This window comes from Pagrus major, chromosome 5 (assembly GCF_040436345.1).
Source record: "Pagrus major chromosome 5, Pma_NU_1.0".
In the NCBI taxonomy this organism is placed as follows: Eukaryota; Metazoa; Chordata; class Actinopteri; order Spariformes; family Sparidae; genus Pagrus; species Pagrus major.
The window spans coordinates 38,593,981-38,617,164 of NC_133219.1; the positions used below are offsets into that span (position 1 = coordinate 38,593,981).

Sequence of the window (23,184 nt, forward strand, 5' to 3'; positions counted from 1 at the left end):
TATACGGCAAAGAGCTGAGACGGAGACCACCTCGGTGTGTGTGGACAGCTTGTGGCAGTGGCAGCTCAGATAATGGCTTCCCTCCACATGTGGTGATATGTATGGACAAAGAAATGCTGCCGTCCCTCTGAGTGCAAAACATGGGCTCAAATTGCAGGCCTGCCTTTTGATTTTCAGAAGTTAGGAAATCATCGCAGCATTGATTTTCTCCACACACCGTGTTCTTTTCTCATTGTTGTTTGTGTTTTTTTAAATGTCATGTATGGACATGAATACGCAACTGGCTGTAAATCTGTTGGCTGCATCACAGATAGTGTGAAGGTGGAGGCACATTTAGTCACGTTTCTCAGCACCAACTGGTTTTTTACAGTAAAATCTTCATGCATGCAATTAAAGGTTATGTTACAACATCAAATGTAACGTGTATGCCATCAGCTGGAGGATTTTTATCAGGATAGTTTGACTATTATCATATTATAATTGAGTGGTTTGCATAATGTATCATTATAGCAAAGAAATGTAATGACATCATCAGCATTTAGATTGGTTCCCTACAGTCTTCGCTTTCACGATGCCATCGTGCACTAAAGCTCCCAGGAAAATGAAGGCTTTTTTAATAAAGGCTTATTTGTGACAGTAACTAAAGTAAATGTATTTTTTTTTCTCTTCCACCTCTGGTATACAGTTACATTGCTACTTTTCATCACTACCCATAATTCCATGTCATTTGCCTGCTTTTACATCACAAAGCAAATCTCTCTGCATGCCATGAATATTAAAACGTTGACATACCGTATAATATATTTGACCACGCCATCTAATGGAGGATTTCATTAGAATACATCTGCAGCAGCCCCGTCGGTGCCTTGCGCTTTCTTTTTTTTCTCATCTATTGAACACAAAGACAACACAGTACAAACAAAGCGTGTTTAGCAATATGATAAAGACATCTACCTGTCCTACAGAAGGTAATGTCAGCATATTATTTCCATTCATTCACCCCTCTGCCTGTTTGTTTTATGCGTGGCTTCTCTTTACACCTGCATCCATTCATTTACCCATTTAACAAGGACAACATTGATTGAGAGAGGTGGTGAGAGGGCCGATTCGATTTTAGAGGCCAGAATTGGATTTGATGTGGGCCATAATAGCTTTCATGGGCTTTTACGGCACTGAATAGCTTAGCTGGAGCTGCCTTGATGGGACTCAGGTGTAATTCTGAGAAGGATCCCGGGGATGGCAGGAGCACAAACATCTTGTTCCTTATTGTCCCGGCTCACAGAGCGCTGTGCTTTACAGAGAGGAGGCCAGCACAGGCCGCCATGTGAGGCTGAGACCTAATTTCAAACTAAAAAAGAAAAATAAATCCTGTATACGAAGTTACGGCCTCACCCAGTCTGAGATTGTTATTTCCAAAGCTGTGCCCAGATCGATAAGCCGCCACCATGAACAATAGTTGTGAACTGGGTCGGGCACTCGCCAAACTAAAAGAAAAGGGGGGTAACCTGCTGTGAATCGTCATTAAAGATGGTGGCACGTTGGCGGCAGCACAAAGGCTGTTTGTGTATGGACCAAAATTTTGGGCCCTGTGGGTAAGATAAGATGTATTCAGTCTCCACATCCACAATTTGGGTAATCAGTCCCCACCTAATTCCTCTCCACTTGGTCCGCTCTGATTTCATTCATCTGCAAATTGCTATGTGGTGAACAGTTTTCCTCGAATGGAGGACAAATTGTACTCTCTTTATACTCTGCCTTTCTATAATATGTTAGCTTTTGATGAATGGGGAATACAAAACATTGTCCACTGAGCAATCGTTTTAAATTCTTAAGCTGTTATACTGTTGTCAGCGAAGCAAAAGTGTTTTTCACTGCTAAATTGTGTATCCAGCTGTCTGTCAGAGGAGCTTTTGTTCATTTCAATATTGTTCTTCTAAAAGTGACGCTGGATGATGAAGTAACCGAAGTGTTGATTTGTAGGTGCCACGGGGGATGCCCAGCCTGACGCCCTGCCCTCAGTGCAGGGCACCCTGCCGCACTTCATCCAGGAGCCGGAGGACGCCTACATCGTCAAGAGCAACCCCATTAAGCTACGCTGTCGAGCCGCACCCGCGTTACAGATCTTCTTCAAATGCAACGGGGAATGGGTTCACCAGAATGAGCACTTTTCTCAGGAGTATAAGGACCTCAACACCGGTAAGATAACGCTGTGTGAACTTTTCCAGCCAGTGCTAACATTTGTAGTATCAGGGAAAGGTTGTGCAGCCATCAAGGGTGTAACTGAAAAGTCAGTGGATGATTTGGCATGATTCATAATGGAGGAGGTCACAGCTAGTGTGGGACACCAGGAACTGAGATGGCTGTTGTTTAATTCTCAGAACTGACTCCACAGCATTGCACACACAGACTTACACTTTTGCAAACTCCCTCAGATGCTCCAATGTTGATTTTATTTTTATTTTAAGCCTAACTATCTGGAGGAGAGCAGACAGTGATAGTTTAATAACTTGCTGTCATTCCCCCATCTTTCACTCTGCAAAAATAAAATCTGCATCGACTCGTTCAGCAGCGTCTCCTGTCGCTCATGATATAAAATTAGCAGACACACTCACACACCTACAGGTCCCCTATTGGCAAATTTTTTATAAAATTAACCAGAAGGCTTGAGACATGATTTTAGCATGATTCATGGTGGGTCAGACTGGGGAGCTTAAAAATGTCTCATGTTGGCTTTGACGTCCACTGTTGTTGTCATGATATCAAGGATCCCTGTTAGCGAGGTTAACAAGTGCATGAACAAACACACATACACACACACACACACACACACACACACACACACACACACACACACACACTTGTATATTTAATTATTATCTGCTCATTCATTCTTCAAGCAGAAGCAGAAACTCCTTTTAAATATTAATGTTCCCCCTCTTTGTTTGTACTGAGTATTTTGGGTAAGCTTTCGCTTTTCCTTCTGAGATCCTTTCATTGAGAACCAAACATCTGGGAACATCTGCACTTCATCTCTACACCACGGCTGGTAAAATCTAGGTTGAGTGATTTAAAAAAAAAGGATTGCGGTCACGATTTGCAGTTGATGTGCAGCACGTCTGTGTCACAAACTTATCATTGTCTCTGAGTAATCAGTAGTTTGCACTGTTTTCACCTCGCTGTTAAGTTTTGGCTCAGCTCGCTTGGAATTTCGACAATGTGTTACCGAGTACTACCAGCAAAGTACGTAAACAGATGCAGATCCGCAGTGACTGGAATGAATTTAGTCTCATTTTCTTACATTGTAATTATTGAGAGAAAATTAGTGTTTTTTTCTAAAATCCATGAATTCATAAATGTGGAGGATTAAGAGCACAAAGAGATCTTTTAAAACTGTCTTTGGTGAGAAATTTGGTTAATATTACCAACACTTTTTCAGCTTCATGATGCATGAAGTATAGTCATGTTTTCATGTCAGGAAATATGCTAGAATATATCTCAATACAACCAGCAGTCAGTCAGTTTATGGTTGAAAAAAAAGCTGGAAAATACTTTATGACACTGTTGCTTTATGACAGCTGGTAAGACAAATTTAGCACTGAGGAAACAGTTTTTGCTCCTTCTCAAGTGAGAAGTTGTTATTAGAGTGCAGACATCGTTTTCTCTGTTAACACTGACTCTCACCACCCGGGTGAGAAGTGAGGTTTTAATTTAGCAGCAAAATACAATAATATTAGGACGAGTATAAATATCTATATGAAAGCCATGAAGGTTTTTCATTCTGTATTAGATTTTTCTTCCATCTAAAATATAACTTTCATCATGCGTTAATGTAGCATTTCTCTCAGCATGCAGATGGTTTCAGGTCCACAGCTACTCAGGCTGACCTTCAATAAGAATATCAGTGAGGCCTCAGCTGGTTTAAGTCGAAACGCCAACAAAGGCAGAGCAGCTCAGTAATCATAGCTGGGTCGAGCAATATGTGCAGTATGTGCTTATTCTAAGCTCCTTGCAGAGCTGGATGGATGGGTGGGCATACTTTGCCACATCAGCACTATTTCAGCTAGTTTCACGAGTCGTCACTCACAGAAACGTACAGGACTGATTTTCAAATGATTTTTCTGTTATGATCACACATTCCTGAAATTGTGTTACGCCAACAGTTCCTCCCTGACTGCAGCTAGTACAACTCCTGTGTTTATTTCACATTTGAATATTTCAGCTCTTAAATAACATTTTTGAATTAATATTTAATTTAAGGGCCTCTGCCTTACAGTTCATTACCAGAGAGTAGATGTTATGGGTCACCGTACCTTAAAGAGCTTACCCTGAAAGAATTTCATTAGTGTGGGTGGAGAGTGGAGTTTCATTAACTTCTGAGAGGGAACAATGAATTTATCTTTTCATTTGGATGAACATAGAAAAACCAGATGGTACTGATGCATGTTACAGCAACATATCGGTAGTAGTTTGTTACTAATGGTTAAGCCCCCTCTAAACTCATGTATTTCTTTATGACATTAAATATTTATGACTAAGTAAGTCACAATTAAAGTTAAACTCGAGGGTAAAAAAACATCCATAGTTATTCAGACTTTAACTCAGAGGCTTAACCTGATGGGTGCATGGGAACATTAACCCAGTGAAAACAGCACAGACAGAAATCTCTCGCTTGAAATCCCTCAAACTTTTTGAAGTTTAAAGGGAGGGGAGGCTCGTCGTAAGTTTATCTTAGCAGACTCCATTTCTGGACTAACATTACTTACTGTTGATTGTGTTAGTGGAGCGGAGAGAGGCGCTGAGCTGAGGACCAGAGTCCTCAACAAAAATATCCACAGTCCAGCAGCATTAAGCAACTTAAACAAATAGTCCACAGCAATGGGGAAGGTCTCACTGTTCACGCCACATTTCCCACTCACATATGGCCAATAAAAAAGTGATTATTACATTTTTATACATACAAATTGTGACATAGAGCTCCTTTAACAAAAAAAGAAACGTGTTATGATGGAACTCCGTCTTTAATGGTAAGAAGCTGAGTAAGAAGATTGATTTAGTTTTTCAAGCGACTGAAAATTCAGAGAAAATTCTTTGAATCAAGTGTACCCACCTCCCAACTGATCCATTTCTGAGTGGATCACAAATGAGTTGAGACTGTCCTGCAGAGAGGAACAACAGCACAAGTCATTTTTGTTCAACAACTTTAATTTGGCCTGACATGTCAGTTTACAACTGTTTCCTGAAAAAAAAAAAACTATACTGGAGAATGTTAGGATGTATGGATAGATAGATCGGTCAACAAAGCATGTGACTTAAGCCGAGCTCAGACAACAGGACTTTTAAACATCCCATCCCAATTTCAGAATCATGTTGCATCACACACAGAAATGTTCTTCTGTCTACGCTGCAGGATATTCTTACGATTATCATGCCAGAGGGACTTCCCGTGATCTCACATGATCTTAAAGGGAGAAGCAGATGTAAACAAAAAGAGAGGCTGATGCGGTGCCACACCTGATTGTAGTGATGGTGAGAAAAAACAAAAGCAGAATGCTGAACACGTCCGGATGAGAAAATGGTTTGGGAGAAATGGTCAACGCAGGCTGTCTACTGTAGTCGTAATGTCTGTCTACAGTAGAATGTTAGCTAACGTTAGCCTCGAGGGCTACAATGTTAACCGTTCCTTGGCAAAACCGAGGGATGTCTCCCTCATTGGCCAGTGTGATCCAGCTTGGAAAGAAACTGAAGCAATCATTCAGATTTTAAATAAAATATATCAAATATATTTGAATTCATCGGGGTGGTTCAGATGAATATGCGAGCAGTTTGGAGGGTTTCAGATTGGATCTGTAAACCTCTCACATTACCAGATAATCTGTGCCGAACATCAGAGCCGACCAAGGTCCCAGAACAGATTTCCCCTCCAATTGTCAGGAGGGGTGAACGGGGGATAAATCAGCCCAAAATTCTGGTAGTGTGAGCCCGGCATCAGACCGGAGAGACCGATGATTGTTGCTGGTTCTCATTCCACCAATCAATGTTGGTTTCTCACAACGATGACTGTGATCGTTCCCAAACAAAAGGAAAGGGTTTCTGGCACAATGCTTAAACTTTGAGATGGAAAGAAAGCTCGATCTACCACACTAACTAGAAAAAGTATGAGAGGACATAAATATATTAAAGGGGCATTCCACTAATTTTACATATCGAACGTTGTTTACTCATTGTGCCTGTGAAGAAAGTTGTATAATGTTTTCTTTGCCTTCCAATGCTTTGAAACAACATTTTTGTAACAGAGAAGTTTGGAAGAAAGTCATGTTGAAGGTATTTTTAATGCTATTTTAGATTTTGCAACTTCCTGAAAAATGTTATCTGCCATCAGCCCAGTAATGGGTCCTTGCTGACTCAGCCCTGGGTTGCAAAAAGACCACCTTGGAAATTAATTCCCTTTTTTCAAACTAGCCTCTCTCTTCTTGGAGGCTGTGTTTTTCCATCCTGGTCCGACCGTGTTCACTAGGAGCTGCCAGTCCATGGCGAGCTGATGGGGGGTGGGGCGTAACGTACATTTCGTGCTTTTGGCTGCAGGAAACACGTAATTCTGCCGAAGCAACTACCGTTTCATTAGCCGTTTTATGGAGACCCTTAAAAAGCATGGGTGTTAACCAGGCACAAAGGCTGTAATGAGATGCTACCCAGTTGCATTATGGGAAATGTAGGATCCAGTGTTATGGGTGCTTGACACATCTGCAGTCAGTAAGTGAATGTGCCTCTGTTTAATGTATTTATCTTGGGAGTTCCCAGCTTTGTGGAAGTACAACACTGAATCACTGGAGTGGCCCTTTATAATCTTGTATTAATGTATAAGACCTACGATAACAAACCAGGTTGGCTTGAACATGACTTTCTCTCTCTTTATCCATCTTAATAGAACACCTGCTTTATTGGCCTTTGCTTCCTCTTGTTAGGCATATTAGGTGTTGTGCTCTGGAAATTAAGGGTTTTGGAGAAGCTTCAATAAATCAGATTCAGTTCTAAATGCCTTTGTCATGTTTTTAATCATGGTTTTAAAGCCTAATTTGCACTTCCTTGTTACAATTATTTTAATTCTTTGAAAGCCGCAGTTTCATTCTGTTTATTTGTGTTTTCACATTTCTCAAATTAAGTAGGCGCTGAGTTATTCCGTGTATAGACCATGACTCAGGCTAATCAATGAGCAGATATGTGGAGAGACTCAGACTTTCACAGCTGGAGATCTTAAAATAATGCGTGAATACTCCACCAGGTCTACATCCAGTACATGTTCAGCTAATTCTGATTTGAGTTTCGGGTCGACGTGATGATTTGAAGCATGAGGGAAGCTGTGGCGTGCCATACCAATTAAGTCCCATTAGTTTTCATCAGGTGGAAGCTTGTTGATTAGAGGACTTGACTGAGGCCTCCTGAAGGGATTTTCTGGCAAACGACAAAGCCAATGTGACACCTCGGCTGGAATGCTCTGTGATTAGAGGCTGTGAGAAAGCTGTCTTTCTTGTATTCATGAAGGTCCCTCCACAGGAAAGAGGCTTTAATTGCTTCTGGAAGTTCATTATAGTGTGATTGCTGTGCTGTGAAATTGTTGTAAGCTTGATAATGGCAAAATGAAATTTTGAACTTCAATTGTTTGCTGTTCTGTGTGCACGGGGAAAGTACGAGGGAAAGTTCACTCGGTGGTATTTGCCAGCTCACCTCGTACGCCACATCAACATCCAGCAGCCGGCAGGGGGGGAAGCCAATCAGTGTCTTTGACAGATAAGAGTGAGGAACTACACTAAAAGCCTGCTTTGCCTCGAGGCTACAACATGCAGCAACAATCAATCAATGTAAAATCTGAAAGTCCTGGCTCCAGAATTAAAAGTGAAACTATTGAACCTCAAAAAATAAGTTTTCCTCTCCTACAATTTGAAAATTGGAAATGACACTGATGAGAGCGGTGAGACTGAAATGAAACAGTAGCAACCAGGAAAACCAAAACAATGGACTCAAAGACACTAAAACACTTCGTAGATCTGAGAACTGCAGAGTTACTGATAATTCTCTCAAGGGTTATTACTATGAGCAACCCCATTCATAATACATGTAGTTTTAATGCACACACAACATAATAATCTGATTATGTCCAATAATAACAAGTCCACTGAGGAATTACTCCGAGCTGTTTACATGAGGACGTTTCTATTAATATTCCTGTTTCCGTGCTCCAGGAGATGGTGTGATTAACGACTCCTCCACATCCTCAGTTTCCCTCCAGTGTTCACCCTCAAACCTGATCTTTCAGTCAAGATGCTCCTGTGATACCCTTGCAGCTACCTTTATGCAAACATTGTAATTAAAATGTGCTGCTCAGCTTCTTTTTCAACATATGGAGAAAAGAGGTGCTAGTCCGTAGAAGGACTCAGTAGCTCTACTGAAAACTAGCCTGTAGCCAGAAAAGTTGTGTATTTGATCTTTGTATCAAATAGTTTGTGTACCTTGTCCTGATAAAACAGCAACGGAGAGAGAGTTGCAGATAAAACAAGTACGATGTGCTCCAAGGTTGCAAATATGTGGATTGAAACACATCGAACACACTCATTGTATCACTTACTACACTGTAATACAGAACTTTTGGGTTCTTTGACTGTTTAAACACAGCCACGGTGGAAGTTTTCTTATTTTTATGTTTTTTAAAGCTTATTTTGACCTATTGCCTTTCTGGGAAAGTGTTTGTTCAGTGTCCATGAGGTGCAATGCTGAATGGTCTGAAATGTTCCTTATTTTTATCATGAAAAACCAAAGTCACCAGATGGTAAGATGCCACATCCCGCCCCAGCAAAGATGACTTTGTCTGTCTTTGACTCTAAAATCTTATCAAAATATAGCAAAAGGAAACAAACACTGATGCATTTGTTTTTGTGTCCCCGCTGTAACCGTGACTTGTACATTACAACTCTAGTAATTACAGATAAGTTACTGCAATTATCCAAATTGGGTTGTGCTTTAAAAAAGAAGCATGACACATGACTGAACTCGTGATTATATCCTTTACCTACAGTGTGGGCTGTGTTATTCAGATCTGTGGACTAATGCGTCTAACATGACCATTTGGAAATCACTTCCATTCCATAATCAGTCTCCAGAAGCTAAACACTGACTAGTTAATGCAGATTAATTTCCTCTTCCATCCGTTATGCTCTTCGCAGATCATTTTGAAAGGGAAATTTGATGCATATTTCATATTCATTAAGTCAAATTAGGCTCGGCTTGTTCATCAGCATTCCCACATCAGTACGTGCCTGCTGCCATCGCCACTCTTCGCTGACTGACAGCCCACCCGCCCTGCCTTTTCTTAACCTGTTCATTATCCGTGCCACTCCGCTGTCTCCCATTCCCATTTTATGGAGTTGAAAATATTCCGAGGCCATTTTAGCTAAACTTACTCCGTCTCTGTGCACCAAATGGTTACGTCTCAGAACAATCACAACCGCACTTAACTGCCTGTGGCGCTGCCAGGCCGAGTGAAATCTCCTTTCTATCTGCTGGTCCAAGTGGATTAGCAATTAGAAGAGCCCGAGGATGATCTCGCCACAGCCCCTGGCATGGGCCTGCCTCATATCAGTAGTAAACTCAACCACAGATAAGGGCGGTCTTCACGGGAAGGCTTTGTCCTCACTCAGTAATAGACAGCAACATTGTGTATTGGATTAGTGCAGCTAATCAGAGAAGGAGATCAGTGAAGAATTGGAATGTTATTGATTAGGACATGGGTCCTCAATGCCACCAGGAGCACCTGATAGCATCTCTTATTTACCAACTACCCTGATGAATCACTAGGCACTGATAAAGCTGACAATGCCCTTGAGTTCCCCAGCTGCAGACGGACTGTGCACTGTGTGCTGCACAACACCAGAGGACAGGCAATCCTGCCAAGTGTGTGCATGGATATTGATTGCATTTTTTATAGATAATTCTGGTCCCATCTATAAAAAAAAACATTGTCAGCAGCTGTTTGCAGATGAATTTTTTAGCAGGTTTCTTTAGCAAGAAAATAAATACCCACCTTGTCAATTTTGCTTGTGTTTGTTGACTTCAGGTTTTTAGTGTGAATCTCTTGACACCTTCTATCCAGACTCACCATTTTAGACTCAACATTCAACAATCATACAGCAAGAAATCCATCACAGGAGAGAAAAAGATACCTTTTTCTTCCACCCACAGTAGCCCCACTGGACCAGAATGCAATGCAGCTACAAGGCAATTGACATTTCGTGCAAGGGCCAGGTTGCAGACACACCCCAGTGTTCACAGTGGTTGGGTCGTGAGCAACAATATATTTATTTGCTCAGAAACCCCTCAGAGATTGAAGGCACAGCTCACACCCCTTGTTGAAAGGCATTCTGGGAAATACTGGTCGAAGTAAAGTAGAAGTAGATGAGACAGGTTGAGGGGAAATGGGGACGCCAAAGACAGATTATTGCAAACTACCTCTGGAATGCACCTCTCAAACCGATGATACACAAAAGGATGTGTAAAAAAGATGAAGTAAGGCGGATTTTATCCTTTAAGGCAGGACTGATGTTCTTGCCAAACTTAAAAATAAACTGAATTTCAACACTTAACTCTAAACTTCACAGTTGGATGAAGCACAGAAGAAAATGTAGTTGGACTCTTTCCCAGCGATGAAGTTCTCATCAGGTCATTTGAACATATTATAGCAGCTTAACAATGCAGAGAGATGATTAGGATGAGATATGCAGAGGACAGAAATAATTATCAAGATAATTTCCTTTATTCTCAGGGACTGCATGCACAGCAATACTTGATGCAGCTCAATGCAATTATGAGAATATCATGATGAAGTCACTCGTAAATGCCTTCTTGTTATTAAGAGGTTTCATCCACCTATTTTCATGCTAACTAAGGCAATACTGACTGAACTGCAGGAGCTGGCAGGCGATGGCAAAATTAGATGAAGCTCCAGGCTTTATGCAGGCTTGAAGTTTAAAGGTTTATATCCGTGAAGAGCGTGTATATCACGTGTAGTGATTTAAAAAAGTAGTGCATGTTGGAACATGCCTCTGAGCTTTACAAAATATCTGTTAAATATGTCCACCATGTTGTCACTGATGTCACAGGTGGTGTCATGGATAGTCAGGGGATTATCAAAGTCGGTAGTATTCATTAATGTCCAAAGCAATCCATCGAATTTTGACATTTTTGGCAATTTGTAATCTTTCAGTATGGACCAAAGTGGTGGACCACAACAACATTGCTTTTGATTAGGGCTGCAATTATTGATTATTTTCTTGATTAATCCATTAGTTAGTTAGTTAATCCAAGTAGTTAATTTGGTCTAAAAATGTCCGATAATGGCGAAAAAAAACCTTGACGTAATGAAATGTTTTTATCTCGGTCATGGAGGAGGAAAGAAACCAGAACATATTCACATTTAACAGTTATAATCACAGAATTTAGACCAATTAAACCAATTAAAAGATTATCCAAGTACTTGGTGGTTAATTTAATAATTGACAACTAATGAATTAATCGTTGCAGCTCTACCTTTGATAAAGCCACAGCAGTAACACCAAACCAGTAGCACTGCTAAAACAATAACTTTGTCAGTGCTATTTGTTGGACCATTTATATAATGGAGAACAATATATGTTTAGCATTTCTGTACCAAAGGTTGATCAGTATTTGTGTGCAATACAGGTAAGTTATGTCTATATACTTTATCGATCTGGCTTTTATTTATTAGCTGGCTGTATTGTACAACATCCTAGTCTTATGGACAATAATCAGACGTCCATGTATAGCAGGAGTCAGTAGTGGCACAACTACAAGTTTATGCATCTGGATCTAGCATGTTAATCCAGCCATGGTCCTAGATATGTTTCGGCTGGTCTCCACTATTTCTTTTCACTGGATTAGAATATTGATTTCAGATTTTTATTCATGTTTTCAAACTGCATAAAATGTGACAATAAGCCCTCTCTGAGGAACAGCAGAACATTCCCAGTTTTCAAAAGATCTGATGTTTTTAGATGTTTTTGAAGTTTCTAACTTTCTCAATCATTTGCTTCGCAGTTGAATAAATACAGTGACAGCTGCTTTCATTATAATCATATTCAGAGTAATTATGATGCATATGGTGCCAGTCAGTTCATCAGATGGCTTTTTGGACACAGTAGTTGAGTGAATCCTTGTGTAGAAGCTCGGATAAGCCGGGACCGCTGTCTAATTTTTACAGCTATCTTCTGTGCCTTCTACTCTACTAATAACTCTACTGATATCTATCTGCGACATGAGCGCGGAAGAAATATGAGGGGAGCTATATGAAAAGAATATTACAAGGCTGAGACCAATATGGGATTAGGATTTGACTCAACAGTGTTTGAGGTGTCAGTCTGTAAAGCCTGTAATGGAATCTGCCTCACCCTGCCATAAGGAGCTGCAGCCACAGAATTTCATTAGTCTGTCAAACACTGGGGAGTTCAAGTGTGATGATCAGAAGAATGAAAGTCTGTAGGAGAATATACAGAATATAGGCAGGCTCAATCTACAGCTCTTGTATCTACTGTTAAAAACCTGGACACACCTTTTTGAATGTGGACGGAGGAGATTTCAAATTAAACGTGAAGCTAATTTTCACCTCACTTTACGTTGCACGGCACGAGGAGCAGTACACCCATTTATTTTCTATGGGACGAGTAAATCGCTTCTCAAGGAACTGTGGTATGGCAGGCAGTGCAGGATGGACCAGCGACGATAGAAAAGGAAGAAGTTAAATGGTGACCTTGGGAGGTTCATGGTGATTTGCTAAAAGGACAAAGAAATTGCAAAGAAAAGAAAGATAAAGAAAGACTACAAGGACAAAGAAATTGTGATGCCTTGGTGAAACATACTGTATCTGTGAAACAAAAGCTCATTATTGCAGACTCTGGGGTCCCTCTTTCACACTGACCTTCGGGATTATGGTTTCAGATGAATATGTGGCATAAAATCACTTATTGCTGAGGGAAAAAAAGGGTGGTTGCTAACACAGAAGCTACTGACAACATCTGTGATTGTTGACACAAACTAACAGGCAGTGTCTCGCAAATTTTTCTTGTCCAGTGATTATTTACTGTCTTTAAGAAAATGTGAATGATGTCCATACTCATGGACATCATTGGATCAACTGCTGCAGCAGTAGGTTTGTTCTATTACCTTACGATCGTGTCACCTCCAAAATTTGCTCCATAAACCAACCGAATGAATCTTCAGAAACCATTTAACCATTAGGTTTGCTAACTTTGTCTGCTGTTTGTTGCTCATGTGTGTTCAAGGGCAATTATGAGTAAATAATTAGAGTTCATTTCATGCATGTAGTAAGTTAAAAAGTAACCAGGTGACCAGGTGAGTTTTTAGTGTTTACACTGCTAGCACAGGAGCTTTGGACCCAGCCGACCTGGGGCTAGCTGGTTAGCATGGTAACTTCAGTAGATATCTCTCCAACACAATACACTGTCATCATACAACATCAAAACTGCTATTTATACACATTCTGCTGATTACTGTAGTTCATTTTTAAACGTTTTTAACTAACTTTCTTATGCATTGGCCCTTTAAAACATCCTATCTTCACACACCTCTGTTTAATGCTACCTACTGTAATGCAAACCAAGACTTTCACATGATTAACCCACCGTGATTGATTTCTGACGGCCTCAGGAGATAAACTTGAGTGTAGGTGGGTTTTTCTAAACTCCATCCCCTCAAGTAAACTCTGTCCTATTTCCTATTGTGAAGAAACCCTCAGCACTTCCTCGCACAGTTGCCATGAAATCCCCCCCTGTCTCACCAAATCTGGGAGACGCTCAGCGGGGCGCCCACTGGGAGAGCTGACTGATCCTCTGGGCCCTGGGTGCTCGGTGTAAACCGGTCTCCTCCCACCCATATGTCTGGGACAGCGGGGGGGAGCCGTCATTCATCTGCGGCGCCTCTCTCGGCACTTCCCTAATCGTGATTACTGCCTCCAGCCTGGGAGTGTGTGAGGAAAGCAGCATCCACCTGACTCTATCAGGGGGAAACTCTTTATCCTTGTTTGTTCTAAAAGAGAAGACGTGCTTATGCTGTTGGGACCTGCACGTTCTCCTTTATGTGATTTTAATTGAGGCAGTTAAGCCTCCCTTGGAGGAATCTGGCTATTAAGCACTTGGAGTTGCACACAAACATGTTTTCATATAGAATCCTAGTGTTCAATAGTTACCCATGCTGCAGAATGAAAGTGTGGGGGGGATCATTGACCTTTCTTTTCAGCATCTGTGGAGTGTGAATGTTATCATCAGTGAGCAGCGAGCAGACAAAGCTCTCACCTTCGTACGCTGCAGAAGACGCTTCACGTGTGTGTGCACGGATGGGTGGTATGCTGTGGGTGTGTGTTGGGCGTGGGTGGTGAGTATTTATCTGTGCGTACATATTGTTACGTGGGGTGTGTTTGTATGATAGCTAATGTGCATTATGTGTGTAGCTCGGCCATCTGGGTATGTGTGGAATATGTTATCTGTGCTGCCTGTATGGGTTTTCCATGTAGGCATGTGTACATAATGAGACAGTGTTTGGACCTAAGGTGTGTGTGTGTGTGTGGTTTGATGTGAGGATGTGGACCTGCCTTCAAAATGTGAGTCCCCATAACATGAATCATACAATTTTAGGGTAAAGGTTGGTTTAAGGTTTGGGTAAGGTTAGGTTTTAGTTAAGATAAGGGTTTGGGTTAGGCAAGTGGTGGTTATGGTTAGGGCGAGGCTCTCGGAAATCAGTGCAAGTCTATGTAATGTCCCCAGAAGTGATTGAAACACAACTGTGTGCAAGTGTGCGTGGAGTGTGAAGGCCTGACTAAAGCAGATAAATGGCCTCGGTCCACACCTGCCAAGCAGCTTAGGGGGGCATGTTGGAGCCTTGTCGATGTGTGTGTGTGGTCAGGGTGGTGGTTGCCGGCTGGACGGAGAGGGTTGAGCTCGGCAAGTGGGCGGCGACACCTTCCCACCTTTCGAGCTACTCCACTGCTGCAGCCTCACCTCGCCTCACTTTTCCAGCGCGGTGTGCTGAAACATAATGGCCTCTAAAGCCGGGATTGATGTTATTGTTGCCACGGGGTTGCTTTGTGAGCCAGTTAATGGGGTTGTTAACCGAACGTGGCCCGGACAATACACCTCACACACACACATATATATACACACACCCTCTCGCCACCACTATATACTCCTTGGGGGAAAGGAGAGGGTTATAACTTCTCTTTTTCCTCGAGATGATTTTATTTAGCCTTACCGCATGTTTGCTGCCAGGGCTGAGGACTAAAGGCTGTAAAGGTTTGATTTTTCTTTTTTTTTTTTTTTTACGAGAGAGAAAGGAGCCTTTTGTCGCTGCTGATGACTCAGCGGGTTCGGCTTTAATACCTGAGCCGTCACAAGAGTATCGATGCATGCACTAGTGTTTTTATATCCAATTTTGACCCTTGGGAAGTTGTTCCGCGACACTTACTCGAGAAAGTCGAGATGCAGGACGACTCCAGGAGCTGCTTTGTGCCACATGATTTCAGCAGGACAGAATTCAGGACTTGAAGGGTCACTTTTCTTATTCGATAGTTGACATGGGGATAGGGAGGAAGGGGGCGACATACAACAAACGTCCCTGGCGGGCACTGAACCAAGGATGCTGATGGACTCGGTACACCGCATAAGTTCACTGTTTTCCTCTCTGCTCATTTGGCAGTGCTGCACCGCAGTACAACAACAAAATGACTTGCACTTGTGGAGATAATGAAGCTAATACAGGTATAATTTAGACAGATTTTGCTCTAAAACACGAAGGAGTGTAGTTCCAATGATTAGAATTAATGTGCTCAATATGGTGTAGTCTAAAACTCGTTTTATAGATGCTACCTGAAGCAGAAACGAAATAGGGATGAATGTGGAAAGATAAACTCTCTCTCTCCCTGCAAACACCCGTGCCGTATCCAGTTACACCGAAACACTGAAGCCAGTGATGACTTTTCACTTGAGGGGGCCGACTTGATGTATCAATCTGCGTTTAGCTCCCCACCAGACACAGACGCACAAAACAACTCGTCCTTGTTCTTTGTTTATGAGCCACTGTAGTTCTAATTGCTGCTGTTTTCCACCATTGCTGGATGGTGTCACGTCTGTTCTCGCCTTCTCATAACATTGCAAAGATGTGTTGGTTGTTAGTGGTATGTTTTGGGTTCGTCAGGCTTGATTTCACGTTTTGCAGCCTCGAAATTGGGTATCATTTCAAGGAGACACGGCTGTGGGTTGGGACTGTCTCCAGTTACACAGCCAAGAAGTGGGCACGGGGCCTAATGGACTTCGGAGATAAAAGTTTCTCTTTTCTGGGAGGAAATAAAAAAATGATGTGCTATCAAATATCTTTTCCCCAAAAATATAGGTGAAATAGACTCTAATGGCTCTGTGCACATGCACGTATGTGTGTGTGTATGTCTGTGTGCATGGAGCCAGTTTTGCTGGTATGCAATATGAATGTGGGCAGAGTGAAATGGCGGCTAATTTAGGGATTCATTTTGAACAAAGCCTCGGCACTATAAGTGCTCCAGTTACTGAGCAGCAGGGAGAGTTTTCAGAACAGTACCTGCAGGACTCTTCTGTCAGCATTAAGTCCTGTGTGTCTGTGTGTGTGTGTGTGTGTGTGTGTGTGTGTGTGTGTGGAAACTAGTCTTACTCGGCGGGCTGAGGTGGACAACGTAATGAAACCTCGATGGAGGATGATGCTAATGTGCTAATGTTGTTCTGAGATTTTAAGTGTGGTGTTGTCGGTTTCACTTAAAAATTTCTCCCGTGGCTCTGACAGCGTGTGGGCGGCACACAAGCAAGCTGGCGAGCACATGGACAAACAAATAAAACAGAATGATTATTGGTTATTATTAGCCTTTGTCTCAGAGGCATGTGACAATCAAAATATCAAAAACTGAGATTTGGAGATTTTTTTTTTTTTTTTTTACATTTACAATATTATTGAGGTAATGAAGCAAACTCAGAAAAATTTATTTTATAAATTTTAAAGTGAATAAACAAGCTGTTCAGAAGAAAACAGGTCCCCAGTACACTGTTTGAAGCTAGAAAGGTGGCAGGTGTTGCCAAGGAAACAGAGTTACTGCTTGTGAAAAACTATAAAAAATATATATTTGTTTTTTGTCTTTGGCAAATGACCATATATTAAATATTATATGAAATATAATAAATATATGTAATGATATAATATATGTAAGGGATAATGTCACACATTCATGGACTGTCCGTCGGACGCTTCTGGCCTCCACATCGTTCATTAATTCCTGATAATGGACCTCGTTGGGCATTATCCCTTACATATATTATATTATATTTAATATTTGATATCGCAACCATTACAAGTAGCTATTTGACTGCTTTCAGCTGCAGATTAACCTCTACCAATATGTTTTCCATTACCTTTTTGACATGAATGCACAGAAATTACATCAATTTGACTTCAACATGTAGAATAATGTAGGTAATGTAATAGTAGTTAACACAACTGGAGCGCTGTCGATATAAAGTGTACATGTTCAGGTTATAATGTGACATAAAATGATATATGTGCTGTATTTTATAATTTAATATATAGAAAACATTTAAGAAACACAACCTGTGGCGACGCGTTAAGCTCTTGATAAATAAAGCGATGTGATTTCAGTTTTATTAGCATGCAGACGCTGCAGAAGTTTACAACGAGTGAAGATACAAGCATCTGTCCTTTTAACGGTCGTATGTATCAGTAAAGGGATCTGCACAGCTCCTGTAAGGCATCAAAAAGGAGATGACACAGTAAAACATGCTGATAAGAACATAAACACACAGAATGTGATTTGCTGGCCGATGTGAATGCAGTGTCCGTTATTACGGCGGCTGCCACGGCGGGGAGCGTCGTCTCAAATCGGCTAAACCATCACACGATTTGCATATCTGTGTTGTAAATCCACCGACTGATATAAAAACACAGGAGGGGAAGCTAACTCTTTTCAACTGGCCACAGCGGAAGGTGGATCAAGAAGTAGCATCTGTTTCTTTCTGTCTTTTTTTTCTCTTCTAAACCAGCCAGAAAGGTTTATTGAGTATAGAAAAGAGGCTGTGATCGATGGTCGCCTCCTGTCAAACCCACTAACTCAACAGCCGCTGCCATAATTAACTTGCAGTTGGCCTGAGGTGAGCAGCAATTTCACACCTTGAGAGCCGCTGAAGGTGGCATCGAACCTCTTCATTCTACCTGATCTGCTTTACACAGTTGTTACAAGAAGTGGGCTGCTGTATGTGTGTAAAAGTCATGGAAGAAGCGAAGTCACTAATAACGGAATTATCCCAGACTCCCTTACAAATCGAGTGATTTTAAGAGTTGTTGCATCACAAGGAGAGACTTAACAAACTTGGTGAAATGGCTACAGCAAATTTTAACTCATTGGTGCCTTCTTGTAAAATCAGCATTAAATACAATAAATAAAGATGTTTCTTTCCTTGTAAAAAAGTGTTGGTTTGTTGCGGCATCGTCGGTTTGTTCATGTTTAAAGTTGATCCTGTTTGCTTCTGTGTCTGAAGTGCGTCGTATCTTCCAGCAGCTGTTTGAACGCACTGTTTCAAATGATTTCACCATTTACACCAGATTTATTAAAGAACATAACCTATTGACAGTAAACATGTAACAGTAACTAATATTGATAACTTCTTTGGAGAACAAAGTGGAAAAAATCACCAGACTCCTTTGAAAAAATCTATTTTGAGACTTCAGGAGAAACTGTATAAACTTTGAGAAATGCTGTCTACAATAAATGCTTGACTTTTGACTTCATTCGGCAAATGTTATACATTGAGATATTACTTTCTTTGTGTAAAAATATTTGCACAAATAGCCGGAAATTAAGATCCGGTCACTTGAGACGTATTTAGTGCCACCCATTAGTCTATCATCCTATTTATCTATCTCCGCCCTAACATTACTCAGAGCAGAGCTGATTATGACTTATCCTAAAAAAATATCCGGTATTTTGGGCAGATATTGCAATTTTCTTCTAAGTCTAATATTGATCTATGGGACAGCACCTCCTTCCCATCTTACTTTTATGGGATGGTTAACAGAAGAGAACCGGTGGACACAGAGAGAGAGGTTGAGAGAAGATGACATAGGACAAAAGTTTCCTGCACATAACGCTGAAAGCTTTTAAGCAGAAATGATCTTAATGCAACAGATTTAATGAAGTTCTTGTCATCCACATCCACAATGTTAATAAGCTGGACTTTGGCAAAGCTCACAGCAGCAGCAACACTCTGGGAAACAGCCCATAGTCTCTGGTTCTTATTTCAGCCATCTTGTCCTCCTCGGAGTGATTCAGCCTTTTTTGGATGGATTTATCAAGTGACTCAGGAGAAGTGCGAGCAGGGGGATTGGGGAGGAGAGCAGATCAAGTGGTTTGCTCTAATGAGCCCTGTCAACAGTGTTCTGCCTATAAACAAATAGGGCTGACAGATGACACAGTGGCAGCACTAGTCTCCGTCTCCCCGGCAAACCACCTGTCGACGCCGGTTTTTGGTCTCCAGGAAATGTGTCGCTCTGCTGAGAAAGCTTACCGCCGCCTCCCCTCTCTCTCGCTCTCTCTCTCCCTCCATCAGTCTGTTTGTCATCCCTCCCCTCCTCCTCTTCTTCCTCTCTAAAACACAGACTCACACTTTTTAGGGCATCATGGAAAGCCATTAGTCATTATTTTCTCTGCTGTCTCTCTCCCCGCACGTTCACTGTCACTTGCCAACTCTCTGCCGCTGCTCAAGAAATTATGAATTATGCTTGTGTTTCAGTCTCTACAGGGGCTGCGACTAGGAGGCACCAACCGTAGAGCTGCTGCTTTGTTTTTTTCTCCCTTTTTCTTAAAAAAACGCCTTTTTTTTTCTCTCCAGGCCCGTCAATCACAATTCAAACCACCCCGGTCCACTACATACACCGCAGTGCACCACATTGAGACGAACCAGCCTAATTTGTATCACAATTTCACCACTTGTCAAGCATGTTTGGTGTGACAAATAAGGAAGAAGCCCACTCTTTTTGTTGTTGTCATTTATTCCCGGCACGGCAGAGACCGCCCGCCACTAAATGTTCTCCATTTCTTAATTTCACCGCGAACACCAGCGTGGATCCATCGGCGTAGCCCCGCTGCCATTCACTCGGGCTTAATTGGCATTCATACGGAAGCCTGCTCAGCGCTTCGCAAGCTGTGCAGCCGCAGTATGAGACTGTTTGACTTTAGTAAGAGCATGTCAGATTAAAGCGTTATTTATAAGAGAGGGTGGATGCACATAGAGCCAGAGGAGTCAGGGGTGGATGGGGTTTGGCTATTTGGTCTTTTTCAGACCCGAGCACATTGCACTTCTTTTCGTCCTCTAATCCAGCCGTGGGTATCAGGCCTGCAGGCTGCAAAAAGGCTGCGAGGAGCAGTGAGAAAACATATGTGACAGGCCCTAAGCCGATGACTCAGATTAAAAATGGGTGCTGTATACCCATCTGAAGCTATATGACAGGGTGACGAACATTTCCAACTATGGGCTTACAGCGTGTTGCCTAAGAGGATTTTCAAATAGAGAGTGGCTTTTTTTCTCCCTTCTTCCTTAATGCATTCAATAGAATAAGAGCATTGTACTGCGCGCTGTGTTCACATGCCTTTTGTGTTACATAATATGCTATATTGTCCTTGTGTCACTTGCGCGGCGAGCCTACACATGCTCTTTGAAGTGGTTAAGTGTAGTCCAAATTATTAATGCTAATTCTGCTACAGCTGATTTAGCTTTTCCTCTTGTTAGCAGGCATTGAGTGCTCAAAACATACAGTAGAGCCCCCGAGGGACTGTGTTTCTGCCAATTTTCCTTAGCGATGCTCTCAGAGCTGAGCAGAGAGAGGAGGGAGAAAGCACTGATTTAGGAAGTGTGTCAGCCTTTCCTAAGAACTTATGCATAACTAATCCTGTAAAACCCATTGATCACTGACACAAGCCTGTGGACGTATTGAGGTATTGATTTAAGATTCAGTAAAGACCCTTATTTAGAATGCAGGGCTTTACTATTTCAGATTTTCTCCTTTTACGCTAGCTCTGCACGTGCCTAAAGCAAAGGCATGAACCCAGCCTCTTCGTGACCTGACCTTCATGAGCCTGACTGATTAAAGAAAAAAAAGCAAAAGCTCATCCCAGTCCAAGACTCAAAGCAAGATTCTCAGCTGTGATGGTGGCATGGCTGTGGGTCTGTCTGCAACAAATCTCAACACTTACTCGACATAATGACATTTTGTACAAACATTCATATGTGACCTGTGATCACCTGAGTGAATCTCTGACCTTTACTCTAGCGCCATCATCAGGTCAAACATGTAATTCATCCAGCACTTAAACCAGATTCCTGCAAAAAACAACATTACTCCAATCAGCCGGTAATAGCAGGTACATTCATAGCATTATTTAATTAGCTCATCAGAAGCTAATGCAGCTGTGAGCTGTTTCTCTTCCTGCTTCCAAGTAGGAATTACTGAGGATTGTCTCCATCAGAAAGACAGAGAGAGACATTAGATAATTTCATCAGATCATTTTATTCGTGTTGTGCAACCAAATGGACCAAACCTGACGCTACAATCAAACTAATCGAATCCAAACCTTGTCCATAGTTTTACACTGCTCAACGACCGAAACCCAACTTGAAACCTGATCCTTTCTGAATCTGTCTGATCCGTGTCAGCGCACAGATTTTATCTACAGAACATCTAACACATTTTATACAGCGGTTTTTCTAACTATCTTATCCTCTCTGTCCTCGCAGGGCTGAAGGTGCGTGAGGTGATGATCAATGTGTCTCGACAGCAAGTGGAGGATTTTCACGGTCCCGAGGACTACTGGTGTCTCTGCGTGGCCTGGAGCCACCTGGGCACCTCCAAGAGTCGCAAGGCAACCGTCCGCATCGCCTGTGAGTATGGAAACAGCTCAGTGGTCAGTGCTGCAGCAGCTGTGACACGAACATCGTGTAGCATTTTGCAATATGCGACAAATGAGCAAGAAAAGTGAAGAGTGAGAAGTGAATAGTCAACCAGACCTGAGACAAAAAACAGCTAAACCTGCAGTGTAGGACTTTTACAAAAAATAATGAAGATCCGCTCAATCAGGCCCTCACTGCAGGTAAAATCTGTCTTGATGTCAGTATACCAGAGTTTTTTTAATCTAGCGTCTGGGTTTTTTCAGCACCGGCACACTGGTACTGATGCACTTTACGTTAGCCAGCACTGACTGGTTTGTCAGAGCTGAAGGAGGGAGTGACCTGAGCTTTTCTTGTGACCAGAAGACAAATAGAAAAAAAAGAAAAGAAAGATAAAGGCAGACAAAAAAATAAAGCACTCAAAGTACAGTGAAGGAAAGTGTGACTAGCTGTCAATCACTGGGACAAAAACCATGATTTTCTCCTGGAGGTCCCGGTCGTATTATGATCACACAGAGTGACAGCTCACCAAAACGGATTTACTTTGTCTCTTCACAGGAGTTTAACCTCTAACAGTCTGGAGCTGAGAGACAGCAGAACCATTTTTGCAAATTTTCCTTCGTTGATTTGGACCAAACTGTGAGAACACAGCGAGCCGACATTATCTTAACAGAAAAACGAATCAGATTTGTCGGTGGTGAAATAATCAATTCCCAGAAACAAATGCTGTCTGATCAAGTTTAGACACAATCAGCTATTCACAGCTGGTGTTGTCCAAATCCAATACTGCTGCCACAGGGTGTTACAGGTAATCTAAGAGCCCTGCGCTGTGTTGAATTCACTCTTTTTAACTTGATTGGGTATACGACCCTGAAGAGACGGCTGAGAGAAAATCGCAGGCTAAAGAAGTCTTTTGTTGTCAACGTAAGAATTTGAGTTCAGAGATGTGATGTCAAAATCTTTATCTGGTAGGATTTGCATGTCATTGTATGGCACCTGTCGGAGGTTTATTCAGGAACTATCATTTTTATATTTCCTCTATATGAAGGGAATCACTCATGATCTAAGTGTGCATGAAATTTCAAAGGCGACTTCCCTCTTTCCTATAAGGCTGACGTTTTAAAGGTTGTCAGTGGATAGC

At 41.8% G+C, this 23,184-nt stretch overlaps 1 protein-coding gene across 1 annotated transcript in view; it reads left to right on the forward strand.

Annotated features, from left to right (window-relative positions):
• LOC140995715 (netrin receptor UNC5D-like) overlaps window positions 1–23,184 on the forward strand; it is a 114,689-nt gene that overhangs the window by 26,962 nt on the left and 64,543 nt on the right. The window contains exons 5-6 of the mRNA XM_073465792.1: window positions 1,981–2,196; window positions 21,894–22,037. Coding sequence (XP_073321893.1) covers window positions 1,981–2,196; window positions 21,894–22,037 — 360 coding nt within the window. The remainder of the gene's footprint in view (window positions 1–1,980; window positions 2,197–21,893; window positions 22,038–23,184) is intronic.